Raw genomic sequence first — 24,641 nt, forward strand, 5'->3', positions numbered from 1 at the left:
ATAATAAATACACACGTGCTACATATAATACACACACAGAGTCAAGTAGATGCATTTGCCAGACACAGAGAGAATATGATTCCAGTGAGGAGCAAAGTGGCGAAAATACAGAATCTAGGTAAAACTTTTACGCTCATTAACTTTAACAATAAATAGTTGCAGGCTTCAATAAGATTACAGCATCAACCACAGTAAAGACTTACAAAATGATTACAAGACAGTGAGACATTGCAATCCCCTACACATCTATTTTCACTGCAGATATACATTACAGGTAAACTAGAAATGCAAATGAACTAACACATTAGTCAGAAAGGGTCTGGATAATGTTGACATTGCAGCATTATAACCCCACAGAAGAGCAGACAGGACTGAAGGTAAAAAGATGACCTCCCAGAGCTGTCATCTGCAGCTGTGATGGAAGCTTGGTAATAGTGCAGCTATAATTACAGGCCAGGAGAGATATGGAGAGTGCACGAATAACATTCTATAATTAGCTCCAGATCCATGAGAGAAACTCAGATTATTAGAAGCTGAGACCCTTAACAGCAATCCATTAAGCCTAAAAAGATTATTAACAATGAGCTTCTTTTTCTTCCTGCCTACTACTACTACTGGGCAGGGTTAATATTGGAATAACTCTAGGTGGTCCAATGATTGTCGCATGTGTTGTCTGTAACCTGGTCCATTATATGTACAATAAGCACTAGAGCCGGCACAGACTATGGCATGCAACATTAAATGCAGCAGAATATAGAGGGAGCATACCGTAGCACTGTGAATCACAAATGAAAGTTTCTAGGCCAATCCCCTTGCTGTTACAGGAGAACCGACAACGCACCAATCCCTGGCGGCCCCTATGGGCGGTGAGGCTTGTTACATTTATTTACAACACTTGCAGAAGCCACTGAAGCAGATCAATAATTGCATGCACTCCATGGAGCTAGCTGAAGTCAACCTTTCACTCAACCTGTGGAGTATGATTACGTTCGTTTTGTATCGAAAACTTTGGGGTGGATGTAAAGTTGGACATGCAGCTATCTGTTGGAGTTGCGCAGTTTGCGTGAGTCCAACGCATTGTGATGGCAGGCACATTTTTGACCGTAGAGGCAGAACAGGGATGGGAAGGGGTGATCTCATGTAGGCGAAGTTCAGTAAGGGTCTGTTCACACAAATGCGGCCTATGCAGACTGCACATAAGCGCTTGGACGCATGTTAGGAGGTGTATCTTTTGCACCTTGTACAAGGTAAGTGCAAATGCATGTTGGCCACTTGTTGTAAGCTGGTCGCTATGCTGCCAACGGAATCGGTATGATTTACGGTTCAAATCCCGACAGAGGCAGCCCGACAAGGATGAAAATCCCGATCGTCCCCAGGTAAGCATTCACTAACCTATTCTACCCCCTAACCCTCCCTTAGGGGTGCCTAACCCTCCCTCCCCCTAACCTCCCGGGGGGGGGGGGGGGGGGGGGGGGGGTGCCTAACCCTAAATCCCCCCCGGGAGCCCCTAACCTAACCCTCCCCTCTGCGCTCGGCATCACTTCGTTTGGGATGCCGGGCGCCGGTCTCCCGGCGTCGGTAAAATGACAGGCATCTAGATTTTAGACGCCTGTCATTTAACCCTCGCCGGGGATTAAGCAGTCGGGAAGCTGGCTGTCAGGATTAGGTCTGCCGGCTTACCGACTGCATACCCTGCCAACGCAGAGGTGTACGTATCTCAAGGTGTGTACAGCTCTGCATATGTAGAGAAAAAGTATGGACTGAGGGCCTGATTCAGAGCCGGACGCTATTTGCGGACGGTCGTTCCAAAAAAGGGGCCGGCTATTTAAATCGAGCGCTCGCTCTTTGCAGTTTGTTGACGCCTCTATGTCTGAGCGAGCGAACAAAAAATGCGCTCGCTATTTTGTAAAGACAGCCCTTTGGCGTTCGCAACACACGTCATCTCCGGTATTTATTAGATGAATCAGGAACATCGAAAGGCATCTGAACTGCTCGCAGTGCTTGTGGTAGCTTTTCTTTACCGCTATCACTGCGAGCAGTTCAGGCTAAAAGACAACCAAGTGATGTGGTTGATGACGCTCCTTTACTAATTATGCACTCTCATTAAACGCCCTTTTTACCGTTAGGCACGCCTGCGTTCGGATCCCCACTCCCCCGTTTTCAAGCACCTTCCCCTGTTACCACCCACAAACGGTACATTCTGTCAATCAAATTAGCAGCCCCTCGCTGTTTTGCGAGCGCACGATTTCCGACCGCAATGACTGGTTTGCGCATGCGCATTACAACCCATACGCATGCGCAGTTGTGCGAACATCGCTCAGAGCGAACGAGCGCTGCTTACGAGCGGCTCTGAATCAGGCCCTGAATTCAATTAGCATGCTTTTCAATTGAATAGCAAAGAAAACGTGGTTGTCCGCGTTAACAGTTAACGCAGCTAAATGAGTCGGGGCTAAGAGTGCTGTTTTTCCATTCACTTCCCTTTTGAGCACTGTACGACTATTTTATTTCCAATCATCAGCCTCGGTAAGTTTGCATTTTGATACTGAATACCCGATGTGCATGCTAGTATTTAGTAAACAAGACATTTTTCTCCCCCCGTTTGGGTTGCATTGATTAGGTTTGTTTACACATAATATTTTGTGACTAGTTCAGATGGCCTCTTATAGCTTTATATAGAGTTGTTCCTCCTGCAAATACTGTAATGTCTGTTGTGTGATGTGATGTACCAGGAATTGTCACACTGAACATAAAAAAGCATAGCTTATATAGTTTAAACATGAAAAAAAAAAAAGTTTGTGCTTTAATGATTAAGAAAAAAAAAACAAGTTTGACACATTGTAAAGCAGGTAAAAGAATATTTCCGTGGTCATTGAAATAGCTACATTTAGATAGTCCCAGTCACTTTTCTTATTGACATTAACAGAGTGTGCTCGCTGCTCTCTTGGCAGCTCCGATGTATTTACAACAGTCATTTTTTTTTTCATCCTTTTGCAACTGTTGAAAATAGCAAAATGTTCCTAATGTCAAGAACAGGTCCTTACTTTCAGGACAGTACTGGCAGCCACTTTGAGAAAGAATATCATGACAAATCGCAGTCAGCACAGGCTTATGGAGGTCTGATTATAGGGATTTATTGTTAAAAAGTGAAAGCACTTATTGAAAAGCGATTTTATTTCTAAGCACTTACAGGCGTGAAGTGCTGGAGTCACAGAGCTTTGCAGTTACCAGAAATTTGTCGGTCTGGGTGATTTCTTCCCAGCAAGTGTGCCTGTCACTGAGAGCAGGAAGCTGATTGTCTGCGAGCGCTGCTGTGCTATTAGAGCAGCACCGAGGCAAATCAAAATGTTCAAATACCTTGCAGGGTGGGTAGTTCAAATGTGAACTGTTCAAATATGCTGCTAGACCCAGGAATAAGATTTGCAGCATTCTGCTACTCTGTGAGCCCTCGCATGGGTGTTCTCACATACTGAAGAACACGTTTTTCCTTTTTTTATTCATTTTTTCAAGCATTAGTAGCTTCAAGAATTGTAATAGGCTACTAGTAAGGGGGCTGGGGGATTAATTTCTACAAAATCCACACAAAATGCCTTTCAGAATTGGCAGTTACAATTTCAGGGATTCTGCAAATTCAAGTCTGCACAATGTACGCTAAGTGCAGTTCCGGTCCACAGGCATAGAAGTGCAAGGGAAATCTGGTCATGGCGGCACTACCGTAAATGATTGATATGTACGCAGTCAGGCATCGCCCGGTGGCATATTGCATTGACCTGAATTTGCCACTTTGCTAAAAGTAACATAGGTGGGCAGGAAAATTAGCAATGTTTGGCTACCACAATATAAGGCGATTTCCGCAGCCGATCATTGAGTCGGCACACGACGATAATTGAATTTTCCCCAAGGAGTTTTAGTTTAACATGATGCGGGTGAAACAAGTGAATTCCAGAGGATGGTTCTCAGAATATATACAAAAAAAAAAATTGAATGGAGGCAGAAGAATATACCCCACACTGTAGTTATGAGATCCGGAAACATGCACTATTTAGGATACAGTTTGAGGTTCACAAATTCCTGCAATAAATATTTAGATACTGAACGTGATGGAAATAGAACCCCACACGACTTCCATACATACATTATATATATATATATATATATATATATATATATATACACACACACACACACACACACACACATATACATACATACATACACACACCAAGAGATCCAAATACTTTTAGGAAACAATGTTGCAAGATGCATGTAATAGAAATGAACTTACACAACAATTTTCTTCATGAAGAGAGGACAATCTAAAGTGAGGGTCTCATACTCCCCTCCTTCCCCACACACATGGACACCATATTGAGCAGAGAGCTGAAATACACAAGGCCCGTAACATGCTTGAATTCAGAAATTAAATCTTACACTGTGTTACATTGGCGTTGTGATAAGTCAGTAAAAGTAAGAAAAGGAAAACTGCCTGCAGCTCTCATGGATTCTATGATACATTGGAATGCACAATCTTTGATAGCAAATGACACTGCAAGGTTTCAAAATAATGCACTAATCTCTACTACTTTATAACTGTGTAACAGGAAAGCTAGTGCAGCTGCATGGACATGTGGTCCTTCAAATCCTTCAAAAACTTTATATACACGGACAGGCATCTGATTATTGTAGAGTGTATACAGGTCGGTCCTGGACAGGAAGCCAGAGATAAAAAATGACAAGTATAAAAATATGAGATATGGTAAGAACTTACCCTTGTTATCTCTATTTCTACGAAGTCCATAGGGTTCCACAGGATACCTTGGGGTATAGGTGTGACGTCAGTCGCAGGGCACCAAAGAGTTAAGCTTTCAGCCTCCCAGGATGCACTGGGTCCCCCTCCTATACCCTGCCCCCGAGCCAAGGCACCTCAGTTAGTTACCAAGCCATAGGCCGGAGGAGGAGAAGGAAGAGAGAGAATAAAGATCTGGACACATACAAGAATCACATTCTCACCAGAGGGAGACGGAAAACCGGTGACCAGAGCAAAGCCCATCTGCAGCACAGGTGCGACAGGGCGGGAGTCCTGTGGAACCCTATGGACTTCGTAGAAATAGAGATAACAAGGGTAAGTTCTTACCATATCTCATATTTTCTACTTCAGGGTCCATAGGGTATCCACAGGATACCTTGGGGATGTCCCAAAGCAGTATCCTTTAAGGGTGGGGACGCTCCTGTGCTGAAAGGAGAATCCGCCGCCCGAAGGAAGCATCCTGAGAGGCGAAGGTGTCAAACCTGTAATACCTCACGAAGGTATGGACAGAGGACCACGTAGCAGCCTTGCAGATCTGGACTGCAGAGGCACCACGTCGAGCTGCCCACGAAGGACCCACAGACCTAGTGGAATGAGCCTTCACAGAAGGAGGAACCGGCAGGCCTTCATGAAGATAAGCTTCAGAAATAGCCATACGGATCCAGGCTGCCAAAGTTTGCTTTGAAGCAGGCCAACCCTTTTTACGGAAGCCATAGAGGACAAACAAAGCGTCCGACTTCCTAAACGAAGAAGTGCGGTCAACATAAGTCCTTAAGGCCCGCACAACATCCAAAGAGGCCTCACCCACGGAAAGAGCCGGTGAGTTAAAGGCCGGAACAACGATTTCCTCGTTAACATGAAACTGGGAAACAACTTTGGGAAGAAACTCGGGCCGAGTGCGGAGCACTGCCCTGTTCCCATGAAAAACCAAGAAAGGGGGTCTACAAGAAAGAGCCCCTAACTCAGAAACACGTCTGGCCGAAGCAATAGCCAGAAGGAAAACAGTCTTAGCTGTTAGCCATTTAAGATCCACTGAGCCCAGTGGTTCAAACGGCGGTCCTTGGAGAGCCCTCAGGACCACAGCCAAATCCCAAGGCGCCACAGGTGGAACAAAGGGCGGCTGAATGCGGACAACACCTTGCATAAAGGTGCGCACATCCGGGATTGTAGCAATCATACGGTGAAACCAGACAGACAGGGCCGAAACCTGTACCTTCAAAGAAGCAAGGCGAAGCCCATGATCTAGTCCCGGTTGCAGGAAGGCGAGAATCCGAGACAGACGAAACTCCTGCGGTGCATAACCTCTCGGTCGACACCACTGGAAGAACGTATGCCACACGCGATGGTATATCCTCGCGGAAGACGGTTTCCGAGCTCGCAACATGGTACGCACCACAGAGCTGGAAAACCCCCGGGACCTCAGCATGGCCGTCTCAACAGCCACGCCGTCAAAGACAGCAGAGTCAGGTCCGGGTGCCGACAAGGACCCTGAGACAAGAGGTCCGGTCGTAGCGGCAACCGCAGAGGACTGTCCACGGACAGACCCTGAAGGTCTGAGAACCAGTGCCGTCTGGGCCACGCGGGAGCTATCAACAGGAGCGTCCCTCCTTCCTGTTTGAATTTTCGGATTACCCGTGGAAGAAGGGATACCGGAGGGAACAGATATGCGAACCGGAACGTCCACCGGACGGACAGAGCATCCACCAGAGACGCCCCTTCGTCTCTTGTGCGAGACCCGTACACCGGCAACTTGTTGTTGTGCCGGGACGCCATTAGGTCGATCTCTGGAAGACCCCATCTGTCCACCAGTAGTTGAAAAACGTCCGGGTGCAGGGACCATTCCCCCGGATGAACGTCCTGGCGACTTAGAAAGTCCGCCTCCCAATTGAGCACTCCCGGGATGAAGACCGCTGATATGGCCGGAAGATTGCGCTCCGCCCAAACCAGGATCCGAGACACCTCTACGAGAGCCGCCCGGCTTCGGGTTCCTCCTTGCCTGTTTATGTAGGCCACGGTGGTAGCGTTGCCCGACTGTACCTGTACCGGGTGACCCTGGAGAAACCAATGTGCCTGCTGGAGAGCATTGAAGACCGCACGGAGTTCCAAAATATTGATTGGAAGCTCCGCTTCTGTCGGAGTCCACCTGCCCTGGAACAGATGTGGACCCGAAACTGCTCCCCAGCCCCGAAGACTGGCGTCCGTAGTCAACAGGACCCAATTTGGAATCCAGAACGGACGTCCCTCGCTGAGGTGGGTCGTCTGTAACCACCAAGCAAGGGACAGGCGAACCTCCGGGGTAAACACAATCGTCTGGGACTTCAGAGACTGAGGCAGCCCGTTCCACTTGGACAGGATCAGGTGCTGCAGAGGTCTGGAGTGAAACTGGGCATATTCCACCATGTCGAACACCGACACCATGGAGCCCAGTAACCTCATCGCCGAGTGTAGAGACACCTGGCGGCTGTGCAGACAACTGCGCACCCTTGACTGCAAAGCAGAGATCTTTTCCTCCGTCACAAAGATCTTTTGCTGTCCCGAGTCCAATAAGGCTCCAAGATGCAGAATCCTCCGAGACGGGATTAGAGTGGACTTCTGCCAGTTGATTAGCCAGCCGTGCCATTGCAGCAGGGCAATGGTCAGGTCTAAGTGGCGTAACAGGAGCTCTGGAGATCCCGCCACCAATAACAGGTCGTCCAAGTACGGCAACATGCGGACTCCCTGCAGCCGCAGAGAAGCCGCCATGAGCGCCATCACCTTGGTGAAGACACGTGGTGCTGTCGCCAGGCCAAAAGGTAACGCCCGAAACTGGAAGTGGTCGCTGCGGATTGCAAACCTGAGGAACTGTTGATGGCGCAAAAGAATAGGGACATGCAGGTAAGCGTCCTGTATGTCCAATGACACCATGTAGTCCCCCGGTTCCAGCGCCAGAATGATGGACCGTAGGGTCTCCATCCAAAACTTCGGTACCCGCAAAGACTTGTTGAGTGCTTTGAGGTTGAGAATCGGACGATACGACCCATTGGGTTTCTGTACCAAAAAAAGATTTGAATAGAAACCCTGGCCCCTCTGGGAGAATGGAACAGGCACTATAACTCCAGCCTGGAGCATAGTGTGCAATACCTTCCGCAGCTCCGTAGCCTTGTTCCGGTCTGACGGTAGACCCGTGGTGAAGAATCGAGCCGGGGGTCTGTGCCGGAAGGAGAGGGCGTACCCGTGGGAGACCACCTGCAGAACCCAAGTGTCTGTCGTAGTGACCGACCAACACTGGGCGAACTGCAGCAGGCGGCCTCCCACCCTGGGATCCCCCAAAGGGAGGCCCGGACCGTCAGGCCGCAGGCTTGTCATCTGGCTTGGGGGCCGGACGTCTGGTACTCCATGCCTGCTTCCGGGGCTTGACCGATTTCCTAGGGCCAGCCTGACGAGGAAACGACTGTGGTTTGGGCCTGCCCTGGGCCCTAGATGACCGAAAGGGCAATGGTCCTGAACCAGAAGGAGCAGCGGCCGACGGGAGACAAGCAGATTTGGCTGCCGCCAGCGTGGCCACAATCTTATCCAGATCCAGACCGAAGAGAACTTCTCCGGTAAACGGCAACGCTTCCAGACCTTTCTTGGAATCTGCGTCCGCCTTCCAGGATCGCAGCCACAAGGTGCGACGAGCAGCTACCGCTGCTGAAGAAATTCTAGACACCAGAGTACTAATGTCTAGAGCCGCCTCGTTGATGTAAGTGGCCGAATCACGGAGATTGCCAATCAACTCCGCCTGTTCGGCCCGACAGTCGGAATCAAAAGAAGCCTCTAATGAATCCGCCCAGCGCTCCATCGCTCTGGCAACCCAGCAAATGGCCATAGCCGGCCGTGCTGCCCCCCCCGCAAGGGAATAAGCGGACTTCAGGCAGATTTCCACCTTGCGGTCCGTAGCATCCTTAAGGGAGGACATGGATGGCATTGGCAATGTGGCACTACGGACAAGACGGGTCACGTGAGAATCCACCTGTGGAGGGGATTCCCACTTAGCAAAATAATTATCCGCGAACGGATAAGCCACCGCCAGGCGTTTCTGCGGCTGGTATCTTTTGCCAGGTTGTTTCCACGCCTCCTCTAAATGGTCCACCAACTGACCCGAAAGAGGAAAGACTGTGGCATCGCCCTTCACATCTTTGAAAAAGGCATATTTAGACTTAGCCGCTGGGGGAACTTCGTCCTCAATCACCAAGGCTGTGCGGACCGCCCGAATAAGTCCAGGAATATATACTTTGGACTTAGCATCAGCGTCCTTAGTATGGAGAGGTTCCTGATCGTAAGGATCCAGAATCTCCCCATCATCAGACGTCCCTTCGTCATCCTCATAAGGAGCGGACAGAGACGCCACCGGCCGTTTATGAGGCCGCATCACAGACTCCCCTTGCAATACATCCGACAAGTGCTGTACAGAACTCGTCAGGGAGTTAACCCACGCTGGCTCCAGAGAAACCGGGAGCAGGGAAATAGGGAGACTGTGGGGTACCACCAATTGTCGTGGGAAACCCTGCATGGGTGACGACACCACAGACTGCTGGGACAAACCCATCGGAGTAAACGCGGGCTGCGGAGCTAACTGGCCCACTAAAGCTGTTAGCGCCTGAGCGAAACAAGTCCAGGGCGGCTCCTGTACCGGTGCTGTAACCGTAATAGGCCGCGCCATGGACAAACACTGCCGGCAAAGGCCCTCCGCGCTACCCTCCCCCTCCGCTAACGGTACTTTACACGTGGTACACTGTAGCCGGAGGGGAAAATCACTTTCAGACATGATGGCACCACGTATGTGACCCCTCTCACCAATTATATATTAAATAGGCGAGAGTCCACCCTGCAGCACCGCACCGCAAGGGCTTAGCAGAAAGAACAGGGACAGTAATAAAGCTGACAGTTTAGAGAAGAAAAGTTACAGGCAGCGCTAGCACAGTCACATACAATGCAGAGAAATAACAATTCCTGCACTAACAGCGCTGATCACTCAACTACACAGACACAGGGCCTGGTAGGACACAGCGCTGCATACACAGACCTGACCACAGCGGAGGAGAGGTATGCGGGGGGACCCAGACCACGATGCTTCCGTCCAGTGCTTCCAGCAGCGTTCACCATGCGTTGGAGAAGATGGCCGCCGAGGAGCAGAGAGGAGGCTGGCCTGGGGGAGGAGCGCTGACACAGGGCCAGTCAGCACAGTGCAGAGAGGGCTGTGTGCAGCGGGGGAGGCGCCGGCTGTGAGACAGGGAAAGCGCGCTCCCCTGGCATGCATTTAACCCCTGGGACGCCGCAGCGCTATCGCTCTGCTGCGGTCCGCTGTCCCAGGGGGTAGTGGAAGCGCAGGTTGGTCGCCTGGCTCCACGCTGCAGCCAGTCCCCAGGGCGCCCCCTGCCTGGGGACTTAGGACCATGTGATCAGCGGGGACCCACCGCGGGACCCCGCTGCTTACCTCTGTCCCCCTTGAATCCGGCCATGGTCCGGAACATCTGGGGTCACCGCTAGCTGTGACCCCAGATGCCCACCAGCATCCCCGGATCAGTACCGGCGTTCTGGTACCGGCGGGGTGTAGGGAAGACAGCATGGACGTCAGGACTGACTGTCCATGCTGTTCATCCAGATGTGCAGCCACAGCTGCATGAAGAAAAAGCTTCAGGGGCTCTTCTAGCCCCCACTCCAACAGGTGCACCCAACTCCGGCCGGGCACCAAACTAAACTGGGGTGCCTTGGCTCGGGGGCGGGGTATAGGAGGGGGACCCAGTGCATCCTGGGAGGCTGAAAGCTTAACTCTTTGGTGCCCTGCGACTGACGTCACACCTATACCCCAAGGTATCCTGTGGATACCCTATGGACCCTGAAGTAGAAAAGAATCTTCACAATAGCCATATTCTATATCTTGTAATGATGTGATTATATATGAAACAGCAGTCTAGTGATATATATTACTTTAAAAACTAAAGTAGATACATTTATAAAAGATGTGGGCTCAGTAACATTGGTAATTTACAGTTTGTCACCAGTTATTTAAAAAATAATAAGAAATGTGTAGGAGTCTCCTACACTACACTACATAATGATTCATATATAATTAGGAAAATAATACAGATTAAAAATGATTGACCTGCTTTAGGTAAGGTCTCATTTCTTCTAAAGATTTTCCAAGGTGTTTATCAGGATCTAATCCTAGGAAGGATAATAAATATAAATTAATAAAAATAAAATGCACTTTTTACAACAATATTAAAATGGACTGTACATTTTTAATTGCCATTATGCAAACTGTACACATGGCTCTTAATGTATACTCTGGGGGCCTGAATCAGAGATGGACGGATTTGCAGAGTTGCACACAAGTGGCTGTGCAATGCCATCAATCTTAGATGCAAATACAGAAGGAGGTGTCAGCCACCTCCTTGCTGCATTTGGGATCCCAGCACTGCGCGATGGTCGCTCCTTTGGCCAGGCTGCGGGAGCTGAGGCTTTCTGCAGCCTGACTGGGTGCTGGTCACTTGAGAGGCCATGAATCTGCGTCCACTGACGCAGACACTGGCCTTGTCCTTCCCGGAAAACACCTGTTTCCGGAAACCGCGACCAGGTGCGCCCCCCCCAAACGCTTCAGCATGTCAATCATGCTGTGGCTTGGGGGGGATCTGCGAGCAAGATCACCTGACCCGTTCTGCACATGTGCAAACCTCTCAACATCTGAGATGCACGATAATCATCGGATTAACGTACATCACTGAAGCAGGCCCTTAGTATATACTTAAAGTAAATGCTATTTATGAAGCCATTTAATGTTATGTTATATAACGTAATTAAATTGTAATAGATTATGTAAAACGCATGTAATCATATTTATCTAAATTCCAGCTAAATTTTATCCAACAGTTTAACACTTTATATGCACCATGAAAGAAAAGAAAATAATAACACTAACGATAATGAGGACACCAACAACAACAACAATAATAAGACTTAAACTTGTGGCTTACATATTATGGAAATATGCTTTTTGTATCTAATAAAAGTATCTTAACCCTTCTCAATTATGACAAGAAAAGGTTCAGCAATTTGTTTCTCTGTAAGTTAGTAGATAGACGTGCAGGCTAGTTGCAGGCATCTTGGTCACATGCATCACATAGCAGCTGTCTAGCCCCAGCACACAGATGCTATTGAATTTATTGAGCGTGTCAACTGCACAAAACAAATTTTTCCATGGTACATTGTTTATTTATGTCCTTTATAACCAGAATCCAATACAGAGGTTGCTAATTTACTAAGCTTATATTATTTAGTAACACAGTGGTGGTACGATCAGCTGTCTCTTATGTTTAACTTGAAGAATCGGCATGGGATCACAATTTACTCATTCAAGTGGGCTGTTCTCTCCTTTTCTCCAGAAACATTCTACATGCTTGTATTTCATATGGATGAATTTCTGCCAGATAGACTATTGAAGCATTGGCCAAACTGTGGCACTCTAGTGAATCTAAACATCCCAGCATGCCGTACCACAGTTTTAGCATTCACTAACAGCAAAACTGTGGCAGGGCATGCTGGGATATGTAGTTTCACAACAGCTGGAAAGCCACAGGTTGGTCAGGTCTGGTCTACTGAGCAAGAGAACAGTAAAAAGCATGAGGCAATTTAAATCATTCTTATAGCATGGCTAGCTGCCTGTATTATCTGGCAACAATTGGGACACGAACGATATGCGTTGATAACCACAGACATAAGGGGTTGATGCAGGGTGTCCTGTCTGCCAGTTTGTGTAGCATATCTTGCTCTGTGCATGCCTAAAAAATAAGAGCACACAAATGCCAGAATGCAGTCGAACACATTTTGAACTTATCTGAACTTCTGATGAAGAGGCAGAATGGAGGGGGCACGTAAGTGTAGCGCACGCATAACTTTTGTACCTATCGGGCAAGTACATTGTGCACTAATGATGATATTAGGGGGAGGGGGCCTGGACTGCACACCCTAGCTACTTGTAATGGGATGTGCTACCTAGCTGAGACTTAGTACTACAACATAGAAAAAAGGAAGAGAGCTGGTGCACCATACAAACCATTTAATAATTATACATCATATACGATGTTTTTGGCATAAATTTGGACAAAGTTATTAGTTTACCCACCAACGTCAAGGTAACTTCATAGGGTAAGTCCCTAATATTATAGGGGCTCATGTCTGGGGCATGGGGCACCCCCAAACCACACCAGGGCACCACACAAATGAAAGATAGCAGTGAAGCGTTAGGTAAGTGAATGTGGCTGCTTAGTTAGAAATGTGGAAAATAAATGTGTAAAGATTTACATGAATAAAAAACAGAGTGATGTAAAGTGTTAAATAGAAGTGTCAAGTGGTGATGCCCCAAGCAGTTCAGCCAGAGCAGTTCAAGGGGCCCCACGCCCAAAGTTCAAGCTATAGGTAAGAGTAAGACCTTTATGCAATTATAACTATATAGCAAGTCAGTTGTGGGGTGAACTTTGGCGAACATACAGCTCTGCATACAGTGCATCCGGAAAGTACTCACAGCGCGTCACTTTTCCCACATTTTGTTATGTTACATCCTTATTCCAAAATGGAATATATTCATTTTTGTCCTCAATATTCTACACACAATACCCCATAATGACAACGTGTAAAAAGAGGATTTTTGGTACTTACCGTTGAATCCTTTTCTCTGAGCCATGCTGGCGGACACTGGACCATGGGGTTGTAGGTGGGAAGGTGTGGAGTTGGCACTAATGACTGAAATCTATAACTCCCCCCCCCCTCTCTGCAACCCCTGACTCCAGTACAACTTCAAAAGTGCCTGGTAAGGAGAAGCAATATTCAGTGACACTGTCACACCGAAAAATAAGCCCGAATCAGAGAAAAGGATTCAACGGTAAGTACCAAAAATCCTCTTTTCTCTTTCGTCTGGGCTGGGGGACACTGGACCATGGGACGTTCAAAAGCCACCCCCAGGGGAGGGAATGCTCAGGTTGCCTGACCGGAGAACTGTACATCCAAAATGGGCGTCCCCGGAGGCAAAAACATGAAACCTGTAGAACCACGCAAACTTGTGAACAGAGGACCAGGTAGCTGCGCGATAAACTTGTTCAGCTGAGGCCCCGTGACGCACCGCACAGGAGGTCGCCACAGCCACAGTGGAATGAGCTGACACCTTGGCTGGTGCCAGGCGCCCCACATTCGAATAAGCCTTTGAGATCACGGAGCGGAGCCATCTTGCAATGGTCTGCTTCGTGGCTGGCCAGCCACGTTTGTGGGCACCGTAGATGACCAATAGTGAGTCAATGCGACGCAAGTCAGAACTTCAGTCTAAGTAAATCCGCAAGGCCCGGACAACATCCAACAGTAACAGATCGTCCTGGTCCCTTGAAGACTGTGAAGGTGAACAAATTCCTGGTTCAAGTGGAAAGATGAAACCACTTTCGGTTGAAAAGAAGGAACCGTTCTGAGAACCGCCCTGTCATCACGGAAAACAAGAAAAGGTGGTTTGCAAACCACTTTCCACATGACAATCCGAAGGTCCACGGATTCCAAAGGCTCACATGGACCCTGCTTAAGAGCCGACAGAATCAGGGGCAAATCCCATGGCGCTACTGGCGACTGAAACATAGGCTACACTCGCAAAACCCCTTGTAAAAATGTCCGCACCTCTGGAAGGAGAGCCAGACGTTGCTGAAAATAAATAGACAGAGCCGAAACCTGAAGCCGCAAGCCGGCTTCCAAACCACCCTGAAGGAAAGCCAGCAGGCTTAGAAGGCGGAACTGGGCAGTATGCACTCTACGCCGCTCACACCACATAATATAAGTTTTCCAAACCCTGTGGTAATTCTGTGCAGAAACCTGCTTCCGCGCCTGGAGCATGGTACCGACGACTGAAGGGGAAAACCCCTTAGCTTTTAAGAGCTCGGTCTCAACAACCAGTCCGTTAAAGCCAGCTGAGGCAGGTCCTCGTGATAGAATGGCCCCTGCAGAAGAAGATCTGGTCGCAGCGGAAGATGCCAACCTGGACCTGCGGCTAGTGGGAACCATAATCGGCGCGGCCAGTTTGGAGCCACTAGGATGACTGACACCTGCTGCTCCCTGACTCGACGGAGCACTCTTGGTAACATGAGAATTGGAGAAAAAAAAGTAGGCCAGACGGAAGTTCCAGGGAACGGTCATGGCATTTACTGTGAAAGGATCTCTGGACCTCGCACAAAAACGAGGGACCTTGCAATTGTGGCGAGACGCCATCAGGTCCACCTCCGGCAGCCCCCACCTCTGGACCAACTGCTGGAAAACCTCCGGGTGGAGAGACTACTCCCCTCGTATGAAAGTGGTCCTGCTGAGGTAGTCTGCCTCCCAATTCTCTACCCCCGGTATGAACATCGCTGAAATAGCCAGGACAAACGTCTCCGCCCAAGTGAGAATGACACTTGCCTCTGCCATGGCAAGCACGCTTTTGGTTCCGCCCTGGTGGTTTACATATGCCACTGCCCTGGCGTTGTCTGATTGGATCCTCACTGGTCGGGCTCCACACAGGGTCAGATAAATGGCCCGGAGCTCCAGCACGTTTATTGAAAACACTATCTTTGATACCGACCAGGTCCCATGGAGACAGAGGTTCTCCGTAACCGCTCCCCAACCGCTGAGACTTGCGTCTGTGGTGACAATGATCCAGTTGGGAGTAACCAGGGACCAACCCTGGAGAAGGTGATCGGTAATCAGCCACCAGTGACGTGACTGACGAGTGCTGTCTGACAGAATCAGAAATTGAGAGGAGAGGTCCTCTGAGCGGCCCGTCCAATTACAGAGAATCTCCCACTGGAGAATCCTCAAATGGAAGCAGCCGTAAAGGTAGAGACCATCGTACCCAGTAACTTCATGCCCAGTCAGATGGATGGGCGAGGGGCAGACAGCACCCTCCTGACTAAGTCCTGAAGGGCCCGGGCTTTGGGCTCAGGCGAGAAAACTCTTTGCAGTGCCATATCGAAGATCACCCCCAGAAACATAAGGCGTTGGCACGGCGTTAGGTGACTCTTCGAGATTCAGTATCCACCCGTGATATTGTAACACCTGAGCCGTGTGATCCAGTTGAAGCTGAAGCTGGGCAGCCGAATCCGCCTTCACTAGTAAATCGTCTAAGTAGGGTACGATCGTTAACCCCTCGGAATGCAGCAGACTTGCCACCGCTGCCATGCTTTGTGAAGACCCGTGGAGCTGTAGCCAGTCTGAAAGGCAGAGCCTGGAACTGGTAATGAGCTCTCCCAGCTGTGAACCTGAGTAGAGAATGATGCCTGGCCCAAACCGGTATGTGGAGATATGAGTCTCTGATGTCGAGAGACGCCAGAAACTAGTTTGCCGACATACCCTGGATCACCGACCGGAGCGATTCCATGCGGAACCGATCCACCCATAGGCTGGCATTCAAGGCTCGCAGGTTTAAGACAGGCCGATAAGTGCCGTTGGGCTTTCGGACCAGGAACAGGTTGGAGTGAAAACCCTGTTCTTGTTGAGACTGTGGAACTGGAGCTATAACCCCCTCGGAACAGAGGGAACTGATAGGCTGGTTTAAGGCCTTAACAAGATCGTGAAAGATCCTGAGAAGCCGGATAACAAACAACACTCTTATGCCTCCGCTTGAACGGCCCCTCTGCCGCTGCTGAGGCGTCAAAGTCCAGGCAGTCAAAAGACTGTCGTACTGCTATAATTAGGTCATCCACGTCTTGACTCTATCGGGAGTTCCCCCTTCTCCTCTTCCTCCTCGGAATCTTCCTCTAACAGGCCCCTGGATGGAAGAGGACGCTTATGCACAGTGTGCAACCTAGGATCCTTAAAAAAACGTTCCATAAAAGGAAGAAACCTTCTCGAACCCTGCCGCTGAGCGCTCCATGGTACGGACCCACGGAGGATTAGGGCCCTGGTGAACGACCCCCGCTACTGCGGGCGGTGATGGCAAAGTAGGGGCTGGGGCCACATGAGCCAGTTCTTCTCTCTGGCGAAGCAACATCACCAAGTCAGAGAGCGAACGGTTCATAACCTGAGCCCACGCGGGTTCCTCCGTAACCGGAGTGGCTCTCCCTCCTTGCTGCGCACAAGACAGTCCACGCACAGTGCCCCTGCATCCAGATGTCCACATGGTAATTTAACCTGACACTGGGCACATGCAAAATATGAAGCCCTAGTGGGGTATGGCCCTTTGTGGACTTTTTGTCCATCATTTGAGCTCCCCCCCTTCCTGTGCTACCCTGCCGCTGCAGGGAGCTCAGGGAAAACAATAAAAGATACAGCTCAGGGAAAACAATATATATATAAATAAATCAAGCGGCAATGAATATACAAACACTCCGCAACAGGCACAAAAAAAGATTCAGAAATGACTGAAAAACTACTTAGCTGCACCCTGCAGAGGGAAAGGAGTCTTAGATCTCTCTGTCCTTCCTCCACGCTGCCAGGCTTGTCCCACTATAAAGGCTGTGGGGAAAGCACTTGGACTGACCCGCGCTGTGGTCTGTAGTCGGTGCTCTCCCCACAGGAGCCGCCGACCGAAAGCCCGGCAAGATGGCGCCCACCAACCAGGACCACGCTGACTGCCTGCACCTCTACCAGGTACAGCAGCACGTTATCCCCGGGCCCAGACGGTCTCACAAAGACCGGAGTGCTTAGAACGTGGGAAACGATCAGCGCTATCCCCCCTTTAGCTGACGCTCACCGCCGCTTTGCACTCTCGCAGCGCACAACACCTATAGCAAAAACAAACAAAAAAGTATTACAAATAAAGAAAAAAATCTAATAAAAGGCCTACAGAAAAACGTGCCTTCCTTCCACAGGCACTAAAACTACACTGGGGTTGCAGGGAAGGGGGGAGTTATAGATTTCAGTCACTAGTACCAACTCCACACCTTCCCATCTACAACCCCATGGTCCAGTGTCCCCCAACCCAGACGAAACAGAGAAGTTTTTTTTGAGCTTTTTGCAAATTTAATAGAAAAAACCCCACTAACAAATCACATGTACATAAGTATTCACGGCCTTTGCCATGAAGCTCAAAATTGAGCTCAGGTATATCCTGTTTCCACTGATCATCCTGGAAATGTTCCTACAGCTTAACTGGAGTCCACCTGTGGTAAAATCGGAATCAGTATGATTTACCCCGAAATCCCGACAGCGGAAGCCCAGCAGGTGTGAAGATCCCGAAGCTACAAAAGGTAAGTAAGTATTAACTAACCTTTTTTTAAATCCTAACCCTAACCCTCCTTTAGGGGTGCCTAACCCTAACCTTCCCCCCCCAAGTGCCTAAACCTTACCCCCCCCTTCACTGCAGCCTAAACCTAAGTCTCCCGGGGGGGGGGGGGTGCCTAACCACCCCTCCCCTAGCCTAACCCTTTCGGGGGGGGGGCTAACCCTAAGTTCCCCTCGGGAGCCCCTAACCTAAGCCTCCCCCCCCGCAGCTGTCCGCACCCAGCTTATCTTTGATCGGTATGCCGGGCGTTGGGCTCCCACCTTAGGTAAAATGACAGGTGTTGGGATTTCTACGCCTGTCATTAGACCCTTGCCGGGATTAGACAGTAGGGATGCCGACGGTCGGCATGTAGACCGTCGGCATCCCGACTGCATACCACTGGAAGATATTGGGGTGGAAAGGCCACTCACCCCTGCGTGAACGTCGGACAACTGAGGAAGTCTGCCTCCCAGTTCTGGACCCCCAGAATTTAAATTGCTGAGAGAGAGGTTAGAAAGCGCAGTGCCCACTGAAGAATCCGGAGTACCTCCCGCATGGCCCGGTGACTCCCTGATGATGGATCTAAGCGATCGTGGTTGTGTTATCTCGCTGAACAGTCAGGGGCCTGCCCTAAAGTGAGGATCATCTCTGCGTGTATCTGCAGCTAGAAAACCATCCTTCAGAGGAAGTGCAGGTTCACATTATATCATTAACTGCCCTAAAGTGGCCTTGCCTGACACAGAGCCCAGTACACTGCCTGAATCTCAAGAAAGTTGATAGACAGTGCAAGGATTCTCGCGCTGCCCACCAACCCTTAAAAGTGTGATGTGAAGTCACCTCACCGGGCCTCAACCCGTAAGGCTCACATCTGTGGTGAGAAGGACCCAATCCCGAATCAGGAAAAGCCAACCCTTGTTCAAGTGGGAGCACTGGAGCCACCACAGAAGAGACTAATGAACATCTCGGGATAAGGTCAGCATCTGAGGCAAAGCTAAAGAAGGGAACGGTTCAACACCTGACAAAGAGATTCCAACTGGAGAGGCCTGGAGTGAAAATGGACGTACTCCACAAAGTTGAAGATGGAAACCAACGTCCCCAGCATCCGCATTCAGAGGTGGACAGAAACCTGACGCAATCGCAGAAGAGACCAAACCATGCTCTGTAGGGACCCTATCTTGAGCCGCTGAAACCTGGAGTCTAGCAGAGTCTCCAAATGAAGCATCCATTGCAACAGACCTAGGCTAGATTTGTGCCAACTGATGAGCCACCCATGATGCTGCAGAACCTCCATGGCTACCCTTTTTGAACACTTTACTTAAAAGTGTGTGTTTTAATTAACTGCTGAATTAAACTATTCAAATTTTTTAAGTGAGTCTGCGGATCTGGTAAGGTTGCATCCAGGTTACACAAAATGGTGACTTGATGGTCTCATGACTAAACTGAAGGGATTAATCACCTACATTTGCGTTTGTCTTTTTGGCATATAACAACGTCTCCCTGTTGCATGAGGAATTCTCTAGCAGGATTTCTACTGTCAATCATTATAATCACATTGTGCAAAGTTTGCTGGTTAATCTGATGGCGTACTTTGGTTGTAGTAGTTTTAGTAAACTGAAAAACATTGCATCCTTCTTTATGTAAGTGATCTGTGGATGAGTGGTAAATCAATAAAAAAGTATAAAACATGTAAATGCCCATTTGCAGAACACGCTTTTAGTGGAGTTTAGGAAGCCAGGACTTATTTTTGTACAATGCCAGTAACCAATACCAAACTGCCCAAAGCTGACCCATCCAAACCAGCCCAATATTTTACCATGTTTCCTGAAATACAATATAGCTTGTATTAAAGGAATATAACAATAAAACTTTTTTTTTTTTTTTAGATGGATGAAAAAATGCTCTTATACAGTATAGATCAAAATAAATTGATGACTGGGACACTAAAGCTGGCCAAACATCTAAAGACTATCTGTCCAACCAGCCAACTAGTTGGTTGATTGGTTGGAATGAAAATCTGGTAACGTATGGGAGAAACTGATGATCAGCAATTTGCTCCTAAATGCAAGAAAACAGATGAAAATGGTCGTCAGACAAGTTTGTTAAATGTTTGATCTAAACTATTTGTTCAAACAGCAGTTTTGGTCCATTTTCCGGCGTTTGGGAGCAAATTGCTGATTGTCATTTGCTTTCATACCTTACCAGTTTCATTCCAACCAATCAACTAGTTGGATGCTTGGACAGATAATCTTTAGATGTGTGGCCAGCTTTAGTTTTGACTCCACATGTAGAGGCGGGATGGGGAAAGCTAGGGGCGTTCCTTCATAGGTCAAGAACAGTAATCATGTGCTTGCACAAATGCTGACCTAAAAAAACAGGCATAGACATCTGTCAGGAAGCGTATAGTTTGCCCCTACTACAGGGCAGAGCCATCTTGCTACATGTACATTTTTTTTTTATTAACAGTAATTTACACCCATTTTGACTCAGCCCGTTAGACTGGAAACGGCTTAGTCCTCTATTACCAGACTCTTCCTCATGGCTTTGTGACAATTAGTTTTGCCAGGAATTACTTTTCCATTTTTTCTTTATATACTCAAGTAAAACATGCTTTTCCTTTTTATGGTTACAGTTTCTATTCAGAATATATTGAAATATAGATTTTTACGTTAAGTCCATTAGCTAGGATAAAAACAGGCAATAGCATGGGGACACTTTCTTAGAATATTCCAGTGATTACGGTACTTTTATAAATGGAGTAAAAATACAGATTTTTATATACTCAGAAGAACTAGACAAGTATATTTATGATTTCTCTGAAAATCTAACAGGTACAGTGTTAGGAGAATAAAATCACACAAACATGTGTGTGAGAGTAATGTATATGAACAAGGGGGGTCTTTTATTACCTGCCCACCCATTGTGGGCAGGTAATATTGGAGCTATAGTGCTCCCACCACGGCCACTGTTAGAAGTTGGGGAAAGTGTAGACCTGTGAGCCCTTAGTTCAATGACGACGAATAAGATCACTTATTAAAGAGCCAACTTCAAATATGACATTTCTATATATAATATTGCGTAAAAAGGTTAATACTATTGTTAAAAATTCCAAAATGAGAGCTTAAAAAAGTAAAATTAGCAGCATAATAATCATACAAACATAATTAAAATAATAACTTAATGTTTAAAGTCTTTTTAGACTAAAATGGGAGCGGTGGTTGCAGCAGTATAAAGTCCCGATGTTAAACCGCATATGTAATTAGTCCGTGATACGGATGCCTTCCCTGACTATCCCTATCTTACTACTGATGGTATGCTGTGGTTCCTCTCCAGGGGACAGCTTCTTCTCCAGCGAGTCTTGGCAGTGTCTTGTGGCCGCGGCGCAGGGTGATGACATCAGACGCCGGCAAAGTTTAAAGGACCTATCGGTGGGTTTACCGCACGTTCTGGTGGTTGGCAATCCACTCTCCAATGCGTTTTGGGCCTGTTTGGGTCTGACGTCATCACCCAGCACACCGGCCAGCAGACACTGCATAAAGAAAAGGGACAGATCTGTTTGGTCCCTCTGGAAGAATTCCCCAAGGAAGCTACACATTCATCCCATCACATAATAGATTGCCAAAAGGTACAGTACAGTGGAAATTTTGGATCCCTAATGATGTCCTCCCCAATCACTGTTCCCTCTTACCAAATGCAGCTACCTTGATGAGGATGGCCTGCACACCACTGGATATCATTTCATCCAATAGGTCCTCTTGTTTCCTCCGCCAAAGGAAAGCTAAAGGCTGAAGACTTAGGCGCTGACACCTGGAGAGAGGTACAGAAGAATCAGCTTAGTAAATATAAAACTATTCATATGTTAAAATCATATATCTATAACAACATTTAATAAAAAGGAGTAAATATTTAACATCACCTCCTCATACAACAACACTAATGCTGGCCATACACTATACAATTATCGGGGCGATCCTGCCGATATCCGCGGATCGCCCCGATAATTGTACGGTGTTTGGGGGCGACCAAGATCAAAATATCGATCGGTCAGGCATGCCGAATCGACCAACATGTCGGACTGATGCGTTATTTGCAAGTTTGTAGTCGGCCGCATCGGGCAGTGTATGCGGTCACTGCCCGAGCGACCAACTTTTCCCCCAGTTCTCTGCATGTGCATTGACTCACCTTCCTATCCCCAGCGACTGCAGAGCTATGCGCTGAGCCGACGAACTTCCGGGTAGCCGCTGTTCACTTCCGGCGTCATAGATTAGTTGAAGTCTAGGCAGTGAGTTTGGTAAGACAGCGCTGTTCTGACATTGCAGTCCCGTGAGCCAATCAGCGATCGCACTGACTGTAGAGCGCCTGCTGATTGGCTGCGGCTACTGACAGTTCCCACGTGGTGTGACTCAGCCCACGTGGGAACTGTCAGTTGCCGGAGCAAATCAGCGGGCGCTCTACAGTGAGCGCGACCGCTGATTGGCTCACGGGTCTGCAATGCCCCGTGAAGAGCCGAGAGCTATCTGTATGTGTGACAACACACATACAGATAGCTGTGTTCCGTGGATCGGGTAAGGACGTTTTTTTTGTTTTTAAACACCCATGGATTACTGCGGAGACCAGCGCTGGATGTATGCGAGTATCTTTCTTTGCAGGCCCATTTTTTTTGGATATTCTACGTGGAGAAGGGGACAGAACATCTGGTATAGGTAAGTATGTGTGAATGGGTAGGTGTGTGTAATAAACTTATACTGTCACGGTGTGTGTGTTTTGGATTTTTTTACCTATTTATTTTACAGTGAAATTACACGTGCCGCATGTCTGCTGGCACTTGTAGTTTCACAAGTGCAAAATGGCAGGCATGCTGGCACTTGTAGTTCCACTGTAAAGTACAATAGTGCTACATTATTTGGCCCCCCTATTACCCCCATACCCACCGCTCCAGGGGTATGGGGATGAGCCCCAGGCTTCAGCGTAAGCCTGTGGTGCTCGGGAGAGGGGGGACCCTTTTTTGGGGGGTACCCAACTCCCCCGAGATCACCGGCTTGCGCTGACCGACTTGGGGTGTAATGCTTTGGACCTGGAGCCCCGGTGATTGGGTCTCCGGGCTGTGGCATTACACCCCGGTCGGTTGGGTCTGGTGCTGGTCTTAAATATAGGGGGTACCCCACGTCTTTTTTGCACCCTATATTTAAAACCAGCACTAGTCCCTGCAGCCTGGTGTTGGTTTCTAAAATACGGTGGAACCCCTACACATTTTGTTCCCCGTATTTTTAGAAACCACCACTGGCTGGCAAGCCTGGGGCTAGTTTGCCTTTGGGGGGGACCTTATGTAATTTTTTTTGTAAATTTTTGCTACTTTTTTTTACAGGTTCAACAAAAACGGGAATTTTCGGGAAATATTCTAGGGACCCCCCTAAAGATGTGTAGACATGGGGGATCACTATGGGTCCCCCATTTATAACTACTGAACGAAGTCGTGGTTTATAATTGCCACGGCAAGTGCATAAATGCGACTTTGAAGAAAGTGATGCAGAAGAGCATTTACAATTTTTGGGGGGCGAAAATAACTATGCCCAGCAAATTTGGGGTACTTGAAAGTGGGGGTCAGCATATTTTATAGTTGCTAAAGTGCAAATTCTTTTGTCCCTCCCCTGTGAGGGAACAAAAATATGACAGAGCCTGGCAGATTTTTGTTTGAAAAAATCTGTTGGTTGTGTTAAAATATCTGTCAGTGTATGGGCAAGATATCTGTTGCTTTTAAATTGGTCTGTTGGTCAGACAGATATTTTTATCTGACAGTGTATGGCCAGCATAAGATATTGCCTTAAAACTGCTAAAAAAAATAAATAAAACACATAAGCATGACTTTTAAATAGGCTTCAGCATAAAAAAAAAAATCTTACACGTTTTCCACTCGAACACGCTGGTAGTCTGAGAGAATAGCTCCGACAGAGACAGAATCCACAGCCTCCTTCTCCTGAAACATAAGCGTTCTGTGAGTTGATATCAGAAGCCAATGTCATGAATACTGAGCTCAAGTTCAGGCTTTAATTAGACAGTAACAATAATGAGTTAAATCTCAGTTGTACATAAATTCCCTTCTATCAGACACATTGTAAGTCAGAAAGTTCCAAACACAACAGGCTGTAGGTCTAAATCAGGTTACAATAATCTTGAAATAATAATCAGAAATTCGTATACATCTTAGTTAACAGAGGCTCTGTGAACCCCAAGATGCCCTGCAATACACACAGTGGAGTGCCTGTCCACAAGTCTACAACATGACACAACATCACATTACAAACCAGGTGTGTGCCCTGTGATACTCACAAATTAACTTTTGTGAATGTCTGTGACTAGTGCTGTGATTTTACTATGTTATAAATGTAATGCACTTTGTGCAATGTGTTATTGATTTATAAACACTAAAGAACAATGGGGGTGAGTAAGTAGGGGACGGAACTGCAAAGCTTGCAAATATGCAAATGCACCAAGGGGTATCTGACATTCCCTGCTGCATGTGCAATCCCAGCACTGCGACCGAGGTCGCAGGCTGGGATAACCATCGTGACCATTGATCACGATGGTGAACGGCGTCGGCCAGCTGAGTAAGTCTCA

At 47.9% G+C, this 24,641-nt stretch overlaps 1 protein-coding gene across 3 annotated transcripts in view; it reads right to left on the minus strand.

Annotated features, from left to right (window-relative positions):
* DPH6 (diphthamine biosynthesis 6) overlaps positions 1-24,641 on the minus strand; it is a 101,777-nt gene that overhangs the window by 21,578 nt on the left and 55,558 nt on the right. For all 3 annotated transcript variants that reach the window (XM_088456567.1, XM_088456569.1, XM_088456570.1), the window contains exons 5-8: positions 23,927-24,000; positions 21,715-21,833; positions 10,929-10,990; positions 4,283-4,377 (exon numbers count right to left, since the gene is read on the minus strand). In XM_088456567.1, coding sequence (XP_088312693.1) covers positions 4,283-4,377; positions 10,929-10,990; positions 21,715-21,833; positions 23,927-24,000 — 350 coding nt within the window. The remainder of the gene's footprint in view (positions 1-4,282; positions 4,378-10,928; positions 10,991-21,714; positions 21,834-23,926; positions 24,001-24,641) is intronic.

This window comes from Taudactylus pleione, unplaced genomic scaffold, assembly GCF_031769625.1.
Source record: "Taudactylus pleione unplaced genomic scaffold, aTauple2 ptg000707l, whole genome shotgun sequence".
Classification (NCBI taxonomy): Eukaryota; Metazoa; Chordata; class Amphibia; order Anura; family Myobatrachidae; genus Taudactylus; species Taudactylus pleione.